Source organism: Acomys minous, assembly GCF_964271855.1.
Source record: "Acomys minous genome assembly, chromosome: 12".
Taxonomy (NCBI): Eukaryota; Metazoa; Chordata; class Mammalia; order Rodentia; family Muridae; genus Acomys; species Acomys minous.
In genome coordinates, this window is record NC_140493.1 from 69,911,986 (window position 1) to 69,924,796 (window position 12,811).

Sequence of the window (12,811 nt, forward strand, 5' to 3'; positions counted from 1 at the left end):
AGTCTGTCAGCCTAATGAAGAAAATAAAGTTTAATTTCCCAATTTTTATTAAAAATTGACTTTGTCATCAGATATCCTCTTGCAAAGATGAAATCTCATAGCATGGCAGCGAAGTTTGTTGTAATAGCGGCCTTTGAACAAACATAAATTCTTTTCTGCCTACGGAACTTGAGAAGTCTTTGTTATTAAAAAAAAAACTGGTGTTTCTTTATTCTGTGAGCCATGGACAAACATTTTCCCAGGAAACTTCTGTTTATCAAAATGACACCTGTGGCCGGGTATGTATTTACTCTCACAGCACTCAGGGTGCTGAGGCAGGAGGATCAGGGATTCAAAGCTAGCCTGGGCTATGTATCCAGATCCAGGCTAGACCCAGAATATGCAGAAACTCTGTCTCAGATAAACAAACAGTAATATAAAAGTGACTTTTAAGTTGTTCAGGAGAGGAGAGACAAAGGATGGAGGGGGAGTGTTTGGATCGTCTTTGAAAAATTCTAAAAACAAGTCCACTTCTTTAACATATTTATTCTTTTGTACTCTTTTGATGTAAAAGCTGCCATTTCTCCCTCCAGACCCCAAGTATTTCTTTATTTTGCAATTTAAAAGAATGAAAATCAACTTCCCAAGCAACTATAGTAGTTTCAAGTCATATAGAAAGCTCAAACTAAAAGGGAATTTTCAAATATGTTCTGCATGTTCGTTTTGGCTCTGGCCACCATTAAGTGCATCACCTTTAGGTAAAAGTTCTCCTCGGCACTTTTGGTTTTAGAGAGTGCTAAGCTGAGTGTCTGAGAGCAGAGTGTGTCTGTGGGGGCTCCCTTCCCAGAAAGTATTTCATAGTTAACAGCATTGGACACAGTCAACATATCCTGAATGCAATACCAATCCTTAGCTTTTCAATGCCAAGCATTTCTCTGAGAGTTTCACAAAAATGGAGGTATCACTCTTCTTGGGCAATGGAGGCAAAATAGAACTGTCTTTTTTATTGTTTAGCTCCATGAGAGTCAGGCAGATGTTTATCCAGTGATACAGGAGTTCAATGACCATGTTGCCAAATTTCCATACTTCAAGTCGAGAGTGATCTGCATTAAGAAAAGAAAAACCTAGTATGGATAATTTTGGACTTTAATTATTAAGAATAAATTAAAACTCATTAGCAGTATCTTGTTTATATATTTAATTATAAAAGGTAGACAGAATTTGATATTTTCATGTAATGGAAATACATAGCAGTTAACATTGAAGGAATTGTGTGTGTGTGTGTGTGTGTGTGTGTGTGTGTGTGTGTGTAGAATCGTATACATATGTGGGTATAACTCTTAAAGGTTTAAAGATCTGTAGGATTTATGACTTCATATAGTAAAAGGGAGCCCAGTGGTACACACATTTAATCCCAGCACTTGGGAGGCAGAGGTAGGCTGATCCCTGTGAGTTCGAGGCCAGCCTGGTCTACATAGCAAGTCCCAGGACAGCCAGGGCTACATAGAGAAACTCTGTCTGGAAACAAAACAAAACAAAACAAAACAAACAACAAGACACAGTAAAAGGAATAAATCAGGCATGAACCGATAGGCACTGACTTCGCTGTCGAACTGTGAGAGAAGAGAACAGGATGGGGAGAGCGAGGACGTTTCGGCTACTCCTGTTACAGTTTATACCTTCAAACCCACCAGGCTCCGGTGGGCGTGGCGACCCCTGGCGTCCCGGCTCCTTGGCCGACTCCAGCAGGAAGATTGCTAGTTTGAGGTCAGTGTAAGAAGCTAATGTTTGAGCCAGCCTGGGTGACTTAGTGAGACCCTATTTTAAACTAAAATTAAAAAGGGCTGAGGATGCAGCTAACTGGGAGAGCACTTGTCCAGCACATAAAAGCCCGAGGTCACTTCCCAGCTCTGTGAAACAAAGAGAAACGAACCTAACCAAACAAGGCATGTCCGGGTTGGGTATAAAAGATTATTTTATAATGAACACACAGTGCTTATTAGTTATACTACTATATTTAAAAATTCTTTAATTTAAAATTGTTTCAAGATATGTAGTTACTGCCCACCATGGAAAGCTGTTAGCTGCCTGCCATTCCTAAAGATGTCCAGGAGCCAGTGACTAATATTTAGATAGGATGGTCCAATGGAAAGCGTTCCTTAGAGTTGAACGGGCCTGAGTTCTAATTTTGGCTCTATTCCAATTAATTTTGTAACCTTAAGTAGATCATTTATGTGCTCTGAGCCTGTCTATCTTTCCAAATGAGCAAATACACACAAAGATCTGCCTCTTCTCAGTGCCTCACACGGCAAGCTGAGCTTTATTCACCACTGTTCCTAGTCTAATGCAGTGCTGACTGGTCTAAAGATCTGCTGATCTGAGGTGAGCAAACCATTATATGTATGTATATATATATAATATATATTATATATAACATGTATATTAAAACTGAGAGATTTAAATATCGCTAAGAGTATTTTAACCATAATTTCAGTTATTTACTAGAATTTTAAAACAGAACATTTTTATTACAGTTTATTTACTGATATCTGTGTGTGCATACGTGTGCATGCATGCTCGTGTGTGTGTACACATTTGTGGCATGGCATGAGTGTGCAGATCAGGGCACAAACTTGCAGGAGTATACTTTCTTTCCTACATGTGGGCCTACGGACCAAACTCAGGTTGTCAGGCTTGGCAACAGGAGCCTTTGCTCACTGAGCCATCACACAAACCCCAAAACATTGTCTCCTGCCAATACTAGAAGCAAGCTTCCTTGAACGGGGCTTGGCTTTATCATGGTTTTGAAGGCACCTCTACAAGCAAGGTGCGGCATATAACAGAAATAAGGAAATATTATTGCACATTCAATAAGAAAATAGTCACATCTTTATTTTTATTTGAAGCTGACTTTAAAACACATGCCTACAATTAATTTTCTAACATCCTATTTTTTCAGACACACACACAGACACACACACACACACACACACACACACACACACAGAAGCACTGTTTTTTCTCGTTCAATTCTAAGTGTTCAATAAATGTTGAGTTGAAACAACATTAAATTAAGGAATAATTTAATTTCTTTATTTCAAGTCCTAAAAGTTTTTCCAGATTACAGCTCAATAGTATTAGTGACAATTATGAATAAAAACAAGAACAGATGCTAGGCATGAGAACATATTAGAAATATCTGATTCATCTCACTTTATGGGTAATTCTAGACCAATAAAAATACCTACTTAAAACACGGAGGGCGCATTTGTCATCATTGATCCCTGTTTGTGCTAATTAGCTTCCTGGAAACTTTACAAATAAATATTACAGCTTTCCAGAGATTACTCTGATTACCTTAATGTTCCAGTGTTATGAATCTAAATTAAATAAAAGCAAAGTTCACCCCAGGACATTCTTAGTACCCGTCCCAACTAATTTTTTGAGATAAAACAGCTCCCCATAGATCGTTCTGTGTTTCCCAAATCCTCAAAGAGTGCTCAGTTCCATCAATGGCTGTCTGTGATCTTGGCTGAACAGCCCAATGTGCAGACACCCATCTGCACCCATGATTGGACCAGTCATCACCTCCTTGGTGATTCAAGGACGGGAGGATGGAGAGAGAGAAAGAAAGGTTGTTTCTTTCACAAGACCCCCGGCTGCTTATTTCCTGTTTTATTGTTTCCAGGGACAAAAACTCCGAATCCTTCTGGGAGGTAGTAGCTCTGTTCCCCTCTCCTTTCCAGAGATGGACGCATTTACCGCGGCCTCTAATGCCAACTAAGGAACCTCTGGCCGCTCTCGGAAGGTACCGCTGTCCGCCACTGCCCTCTTGCGGTAGACAGGTGGCCGGTGGTCACGGGCTGGCAGACAGCCCGCCCCCACCCCCCCCCCCCCCACAGCAATTCTCAGGAATCGACTTTTAATTCTTCTATAACTCTATGAAATTATGAGCATTTTGATTTGCCTTAGCAATGCTTATAGCAATTTTTTAAAAGATACATTTAAGCTATAAGGACTTAGAGCAATCCATTGAATAATGTTCAAGGTTGTATTCAGAAAGCTTTTATTATAGTATTTTTAGGTTCCACTTTAATCAAACTTTTAATTACACAGGGAATTCATTATGCTGGAAATATTGGACTATAAAAAGCATATTTTAAAATTAAACCTCAATTTGTGGATCCCTGCTTTAACACTGGATTAATTAAGCTAAATCCTTCGGGATGCGTAGACAATTAATAAAAATAGGCAAAGCAAAAAAGAATGAAGTATTTAACTTCAAGTTCAGAAGCTGAACTGCTTCCTTCAACTGCCAGTAAACCCAAGATCAGCAGCGTTTCTAGAATGATCTCCTTTCCTGCTGGTTTCTTTAGCTTTCATTCTTTATCTCTATCACTTCACATTTCCTGAGTCGTTTTAAAATGTAGTCATTGGGTATTATTGCTGGACACAATAAGGTGGAAGTCAGCCCAGTAACATCTTCCTGAAAGGGGTTGTGCATACGAATTTCAGCTATATTTTTATACAGGTGGGGGAACTTCGTGGTGGTATCTGGACACTTAGTGTGTTGATTGATTGCCATTTCAAAGGCACTGACTGTCAGATACCTCCTGGGCCTATCAGGAGAGGAGGAAATCTTTTTTTTTTTTTTTGAATTATCACACCCAAGAGGAAGTTTGTTCCAGGACGAATACAGAGTTGTTCAGGCACATAGCTCCACGGCCACCATGAGCATGGCTGCTGGGCAATAACACACACGGCCATAAATTAATCAAATGTGTGAACTTCAGTCAGTGTAATTGATCTTTATAGAAATTCATAGAGAGCCGGGCGTGGTGGTGCACACCTTTGGGAGGCAGAGGCAGGCGGATCGCTGCAAGTTCGAGGCCAGCCTGATCTACAAAGTGAGTCCAGGGCAGCCAAGGCTACACAGAGAAACCCTGTCTCAAAAAACTAAAACCAAAATTATCTTATACTTATTTGTGTGTGTGTGTGTGTGTTGAGTGCATGCGGGCGTACATGCATGTGCATGGGAGTGCCCACAGAGGCCAGAAGAGTTACAGGTAGGTGTTGGCACTGGGAGCTGAATTCCAGTCCTCTGCAAGAGCAGCACATACTTGCAGCAAGCAAGAGCAGCTGAGCCATCTTTCCAGCCCCCGAATTTGAACTCTTCATCTTCCTCCCTCAGAGCCCCACCCTACAGACTTCTCCAGTTCCACTGATGGCTCCTCCATCCTTCCAAACCATAGCGTCAACCTGGGCTCTTGTTCTGCTCGCATTGTACACCCCAGCTATGGAGGTATATTTTGGTTCTAACCAAAATCTGTACTATATAGACTATGGCCACTTTTCACCATCTCTGTTGGCACCACTCCTCTGACTGGTCTCTGAGTACCACGTACCTCCCCAGCTGCCCCTCCAATAACCAGAAAACCTTTTTGTAAGAAGCAGAATCATCCCCCCATCTCTCTTCTTCTTTCTTCTTCTTCTTCTTCTTCTTCTTCTTCTTCTTCTTCTTCTTCTTCTTCTTCTTCTTCTTCTTCTTCTTCTCTGAGACAGGGTCTCTGTAGTCCTGGGTATCCTGGAACTCATTATGTAAACCAGGCTAGCCTTGAACTCAGAGACCTGCCTCTCAAGTGCTGGAATTAAAAGTGAGTGTCACCATGTCCAGTTCCTTTTTTATTTCCTTATTTTATTATAATTAATTAAGTAATTAATTTTTGGTTTTACGAGACAGGGTTTCTCTGTGTAGCCTTGGCTGTCCTGGACTCACTTGTAGACCAGGCTGGCCTCGAACTCACAGCGATCCGCCTGCCTCTGCCACCATGCCCAGCCAGTCACTTCACTCTTAAATACAAACAAATCATTCAGTCTGAGAAACAGAGACTCAAACAGTCAAAGAGAAAGAGAGAAGAAACTCCAGGGAGGGGAAAATTTCAAGATGCAATTATCAGTGCCCTCATCGACCTAGGGAGGAGTGTGAACAAGGGGCCGTGGAAAGCGGACGCGTGGAGAATGGCAATGCGGGAGCCCCTCGGCGTCAAATGCGCACACCTCTCCCCAGCCGGGAGAATCCACGGATAAGACTGAGAGAATCTGTCAGAAAGTAAAGCAAAAAAGCAAAAAGAAAACAGGAGAGAAAGCAAGACACTTGTTTACCTACATAGGAACACTAGGGCTCAAGCCCAGGGCTTCATGCCAGCCAAGTGAGAGATCTACTATTGAGCTATGTTCTAGCCACAAAGCACAGGATTTTTAAGATTGAGTCTGGGAGAAGCAGGGTCTGAATGTGTTACAAAGGAGGACTGCAGGGAAAGGGAGTGGAGGGTCTCATCAGTCCGCAGGGCATCTGTGCTGGCCGAGCAGAGAAAAGGTACGTGAAGTAAACGACTCCCCGTTCCAGCAGGCACAGCCTCAAGCTAAGGCGCGTGGTCCAGTGCGTGGGACCCGCCTCGGTGGGGGCACCTGTGCAGTGCACCACTCTCACAGCCGTGGCAGCAGCCCAGGTCTAGGCGAGGGACCTGGATTTCACAGCTGAAAAGGCCCAGCAAATATCCAGATCAGTAGGGGAAAACAGACGTGTCAAGGCTTGTCGTTATGAAATGTCACAACTCTGGGGATAAAGGGATGAGCCTATGGCTTCTGAGGAGATGCCAAGCAAAGGTAACATTTGCAAAATCAGAAACAAGAAAGGCTTTCAACATCTCAACAGCAAGCTTGGAAGTTAAAAGGCCACAGAGACTCCTAGGGTCTGTGCCCAAGGGAACCGAATATGCATGTTCATTAAAAATATTGTAAACAAATGTCCCTGGCAACACAATCCCAAGAGCCACGCCCCAAAATACCAGAGGCTCATGAACCAATAAGTGGATAAACGAAATATAGCATATCCATATGTAGATAATTAGGCCGTAAGAAAGGAATGAATAATTAATATACACTGAAATGTAAATGAACCCTGAAAACACTATGATGAGCAAAAGAAATCAGACACAAAAGGCCACCTATTGTATAATCCCATTTATATCAAAAATCTGGATGGGCAAATCCAAACAGACAGAAAACAGATCGCGGTTGCTAGGAAATAGAGTGAGAAAAGAGAGGGAGTGAGTGCTAATGGGACCAGGGATTATTTTTGAAAGTGCTATAAAATTAGGACTGCGCAACCAAACCAGCGAACTGTGGATTTCAGAATGCAGCAGTGAATGATACGCGCATGATTTCTCTCTCTCTCTCTCTCTCTCTCTCTCTCTCTCTCTCTCTCTCTCTCTCTCTCCTTCTTTTGTTTCTTCTTCTCCCCCACCCCCTCGCCCCTTTTTGAGACAGGATTTCACGCCCCCCAAGCTGACTTGTACTTGTTATGTAACTAAGATGACCTTAAGATCTCTCTCCCTCTACTTCCTCTCATTTCGGTGAAGGTATATCAAAAAATTCTCCTTTAATCCCATCACTTGGGAGGCAGAGGCAGGAGGATCGCTGTGAGTTCGAGGCCAGCCTGGTCTACAAAGTGAGTCCAGGACAGCCAAGGCTACACAGAGAAACCCTGTCTCGAAAAACAAAACAAGAAAAAAAGAAAGACAGACAGACAGACAAGACAGTGGATCAATGTGTCTCAAGTTAAAGAGTTTCCTCTAAACTGGTGACCTTTTACTTTAGAGTGAGAGAACTAAAACAACAAAACAACAACAAACAACAACAAACAAACCAAACCGAAAACAAAAACCGTCCTAAGTCCCAACTTCCAACTGCCTTCAAAATGACTCTTCCCAGAAAAGTCCAAATCAATATGAGGGATAAATGATAACATTTTCAGACACGAAGTACCTGGGAAATGCAGCGTTCATGTTTTTTTCTCGGAAAACTACTACTGAAGGAGAGCCAGGCGGTAGAGCGCCGGCGCAGCTAAGTGCCAGCGCCTTGGTTCTAGACACAGAGCTTAAGGAAAACGAGAGAAGACAGGAGAAAGAAAATTGCTATTGGGATAATGTACGGAGAGTGGGCGACTCTGAAACGCTCAGCCTTACATGTGACGCTTTCAGCAAACTCCTTCCTTTAAGGCTTAAAGACCTAGGAAGAGGAGGAGGAGGAGGAGGAGGAGGAGGAGGAGGAGGAGGAGGAGGAGGGTGTAAGAGCCTGAGGTGATGGATGACTCCAAGGAAACAGACATCAGGGTGGATATGAATGGAAGATTCTCTAACAGCACACACAGAACTGCAGGTTCAAGCTAGACAAAATCCCGGCACTGAGAAGGGCGAGTGGGCAGCAAGCCCCACCCCTAACCAAGAAGCTGTTTGCTGAGAAAAAGAAAGTTCTCCAATGGGGTGCCACACTCTAGGCCCCATGTTCTGCCCACGGTGCCAATCCCAGGAAGAACCTGCAGACTTCCAGTGGAAGAGCTTTTCTTATTTATTTATTTATATATTTAGGTTTTTCATGACAGGGTTTCTCTGTGTAACAGCTCTGGCTGTCCTGAACTTGCTTTATAGACCAGGCTGGTCTCGAACTCACAGAGATCTGCTTGCCTCTGCCTCCCAAGTGCTGGGATTAAAGGCGTGTACCACCATGCCCGGCCCCTAGAAGAGCTTTTCTTAAATTTGCAAGAAGGCCATACAAACTTTGAGCTATAACAGATTGCCCCACCATGAGGTTCGGTCCTCTCCTGACACAAACAGAAAGACGCACCCAAAGAACACATTTTCTTCTTCTTCTTCTTCTTCTTCTTCTTCTTCTTCTTCTTCTTCTTCTTCTTCTTCTTCTTCTCCTTCTCCTCCTCTTCCTCCTCCTCCTCCTCCTTCTTCTGTTTTTGTTTTTTTGTTTTTTGAGACAGGGTTTCTCTGTGTAGCCCTGACTGTCCTGGACTCACTTTGTAGACTAGGCTGGCCTCGAACTCACAGCGATCCTCCTGCCTCTGCCTCCCGAGTGCTGGGACTAAAGGAGAATTTCTTGATATAGCTTTACTGAAATGAGAGGACTGCTATCTGGGTGACCTATGAACTTTGTTGACTGCTCCCCTGGTAACACTAAAGGGGCGGGTGAGGCTGCCAATAGCTGGCTGTGGGCTGCATCCCATTCTGTTACCTGCAGTTCTGACTTCTGCCACCTGAGGACACTGTTGGAAAACAAAACGCAGTGGGCAGTGTTTTTTTTTTTTTTTTTTTTTTCCCGGGTCGAGGCTTTTGAGGGTTAGAGTTCAAAGCCCGGACAAGTGGTGGAAATCTGCACCTCCTAGGAGGGCAGCGGGTAACAGCAGGTGGCTTTAACAGGTAAGTGTGAGGCAGCGACTCAAGAGATTCCTTTGAGGCATTGGTGCTCAGCCGGCGAAGGAGCCTTTTGTCTCTCCCTGGGTGGGGGAATGGGCTTATTAAGGGCAGGTGCCTGACGGCGTGGAAGGGCTAAGCCTGCTCCTTGCACAAGTCAGGCCTGTAGTGCCTGTGGACTCAGAGGCTCCCAAGAATGAGCGCTGAGTCCTGTGCTCATGTCGAATTCCAAATGCGAAACCAGGCTCCCATAACTCGTGGTCCACGTTGATTCAATTTGAGTCTCGTGTCCTCTTCTGTCCCCAAAGCACTCGCAAGCTTCTGGGATTACCCCCACTTTCCTAGTGACATCTCCAGTGTCCCCATTACCCTAAGCTCAGTGCTCTGCCACCGCTGTGCCCATAGCCTGAGGCGTGCGGCTAGTCTCCCTGCCCGTGTCTTGTCCTTCCTTTGTTCCAGGGGTCTCTCGGTTCGGTGACCTGGTGGAGTCTCCAGACTAAGCAGGAGAGGGGGAGGAGAGGACCTGATTTAGGGAGTCCAGGATGCCTGGCTGCAGGCTCAGTCTCCCCACCCTAGGCCCTTTCCTTTGGAGATCATTGTTTTACTTTTATTTTTTATTAATTTATTAATTTTTATTTTTTATTAATTCATTCATATTACATCTCAATAGCTATCCCATCTCTTGTATCCTCCCATTCCTCCCTCCCTCCCCCACTCCACTCCCCTATGACTGTGACTGAGGGGGACCTCCTCCCCCTGGATTTGCAGTTGAGTGGAGAGTGGGGACTGACTTTCACACGAACTCTGGTGCCCCATGTTTGACCCCGTCCCCTTTATGGGGAGGCCTGGTGGCACTCAGAGGAAGGATAGCAGGCCACCAAGAAGAGACCTTGATACCCTTTGGAGACAATTAACAGAGCCAGTTCTCCTGTTAGAGTGGGGCGGGGGTGGGGGTGCTGTGGGTTTTGTTTTGGAGATTGAGTCTCACACACAGCACTGGCTGGCTGGCCACAGACCAGGCTGGCCTTGAACTTGCAGACCCTTGTGCACCCGCCTTTCACATGCAGGCAGGGACTAGTCTTTCCTAAGTTTCAAAGAGGGGCATGCGTTCTTCACCTAGCTCCCTGGCACGCACAGACTAAGGCTTTTGGCAGAGGGATCCCGAGCAGGTGAGAGCCGCCTTGCTGTGCTCCTTGCTGTGCTCCTTGCCGGTTCTCCTCTGAAAGGCCCACATACCATCTTCTACATGCTAACGAGTCTTTGCTCTTTTACTGTAGCAAAAAAAATAGAAGACTTTTTGCTTACTGTTCCAAGGCTCACTGCAGCTGCCGGTTGTTCGCTTTGAGATGAAGACGGTTGTTGCGGTGTCGCCCTGGCTGGCCCTGAATCTCTGGCCTGAAGTGCTCCCCTCCTGAGTCAGCTTCCTCAGTAGTGAGGACTATAGACATGCTTTGGGTAATGTACACGCAGGCAGGCTTGTGGATTCTCATGTGGAGGAGCACGGACACTTCGGGGGGATAGAGCACACTGTAGATTGTATCCCTTCCTTTTAGGAAACCCACAAACATTTTTACTTTCATGTTTACTTTAAGAGCCATTTGTTTCACGGTAACGGAAGTCTCTCAGAGGTTTTACTTCATTTCGTTTTCTGCCAGCATACATTTAAATGATCAGGCAGACTCTTACCTTCGATATATTCCAAAACAAGGTGCACATCAATGTCCACACTGCTAGCGGTCGGGTCAAACACACAGAGCTCCTCAACTAAGTGCTTGTTAATGTACTGCAAACAGAGAACAAAAGAGAAGTTGTGTCGTCACGCGGGGGAGAAACACAGCCCAGCTCACCAGCTTGCGCATCCCCACACGAGGAGATGCTCAACAGGGGAAACAAATCTCTGGTGTCAGATGCTAAGATCATGGCGGGCTCTGGGGTGCGTGGTTTGGGGAGAGGGGTTGTGAGACAGGATTGCGAAAGGCGGGCTTCTGAGTTGTTTGTGAGCACAGGTGCGGGCTCTGAAGGTGTCGCCACCGTGTGGCGGTCCTCGCATCTGTACACAGGGCAACATCCAAATACTCACAAACTTCCACTTCTCCCACTCTTCCAAGTCACTGAACGAGTCTGTCTCCTGCTGAGAGAACAGGATGACTCCTCTCAGGATGTCGTGCACGAGGGCCACGTTGGCTTCAATGTCCTGGGGGTCGGTGCCTTGAGGAAAGTCTGCGTAAACCCTGTGCTCGTAGAGCAGCAGTGACACGAAGTCCATGGAGGTGAGGAGCTGGAGGCATTCCCGCAGCTCCTGCAGCATGGCGCGAAAGAAGAGCATCCCCGCCCGCTTCACTTCTCCTGCCTTTTCCATCTCTGCAATCACACAGCGTTAGCCTGTCAGAGCATTCTGAGCATGGCGTAATCACCTAGTTTTCAGGCAAAATACGATTTCTTAAGCCATTTTAGTTTCTCTAATCATGAAATAAAAAAGCAAAATAGGGGCTGGAGAGATGGCTCAGTGGTTAAGAGCACTGACAGCTCTTCCAGAGGTCCTGAGTTCAAGGCCCAGCAACCACATGGTGGCTCACCACCATTTATAATGTGATCTGATCATACTGTACACATAATAAATAAAATCTTTTTTAAAAAAAAGCAAAGTAGAGTTATATCTGATGTATAATTTAGGGATAAAAATTGGGAAAAAATCTGAGTTTTATAGTTAGGGCTTAGGCTGAAGGCTTTCTCCATTTCTAATTATATTGTCTTTTGAATTATACACACACACACACACACACACACACACACACACGTATATATGTATGTATATATATGTGTGTGTATGTATATGTATGTGTGTGTATATATATAAATATATGCATATTCTTTTGAGGGACTAGGGCCAATCCTTTCTTTTTTGGAGAGAGATAGGAATTAAATAAACGAAGTCACTTTTGTTGGGCCTGGCAACTCAGGCCCTAATCCGAGCTATGTGGAAGGTGGAGGTGGGGAGTTTTGAGTTCAAGGTCTATCTGTGAACTTTATAGTAAGCTCAAGGCCAGCTTGGACAATGTAGTGAGACCCTGTTTCAAAATTAAAATTAAAATAGGGCTAGGGATATAACTTAGTGATTAGAGTACCTGCCTGAACTGTGCAAATCTTAGGGTTTAATCCCCAGTGCCACAAATAAGAGGTGTCTGACCTCAAGGACTGCGTGTAGTAACCCTCGTAGGACGCGCGTTTTCTTTTCCCTTTGCTTGCTCCCTCCCTTGTCTTCTCTCTCATCTTAAGCGAGCCTCCTGCATTAGCCTCTAAGGCAGCTGGGAGTGCAGGCTGCTGTCACCACACCTGGGCTGCCTTCCTTCCTGTCAGACTCTATGACAGCCGTGAAGCTCTTTCCACTTAATCCCACACCGTGGGATGTATAGTTCGATTTGATTTATTCTAGTGGAGGTTTTCTTGCTGCCTTCTTCTCAGCCACTTTCCTAGAGGATGCTATGCTAAGGGTGTCCTAGGGCACACGGAGTCACAAGAGCTAGGGGCTGGGCTTGGCCTAGCTAGTGGCTTGTTAAAATCCACTTTAGCTT

The 12,811-nt window shown here is 44.8% G+C and overlaps 1 protein-coding gene across 2 annotated transcripts in view; it reads right to left on the bottom strand.

Moving 5' to 3' along the window:
• Positions 1-488: 488 nt before the first annotated feature.
• EFCAB5 (EF-hand calcium binding domain 5) overlaps positions 489-12,811 on the bottom strand; it is a 111,159-nt gene continuing 98,836 nt past the window's right edge. For both annotated transcript variants that reach the window (XM_084802740.1, XM_084802739.1), the window contains 3 exons: positions 11,320-11,600; positions 10,926-11,022; positions 489-1,082 (listed from right to left, as the gene is read on the bottom strand). In XM_084802740.1, coding sequence (XP_084658866.1) covers positions 889-1,082; positions 10,926-11,022; positions 11,320-11,600 — 572 coding nt within the window. In that variant the 3' untranslated portion in view covers positions 489-888. The remainder of the gene's footprint in view (positions 1,083-10,925; positions 11,023-11,319; positions 11,601-12,811) is intronic.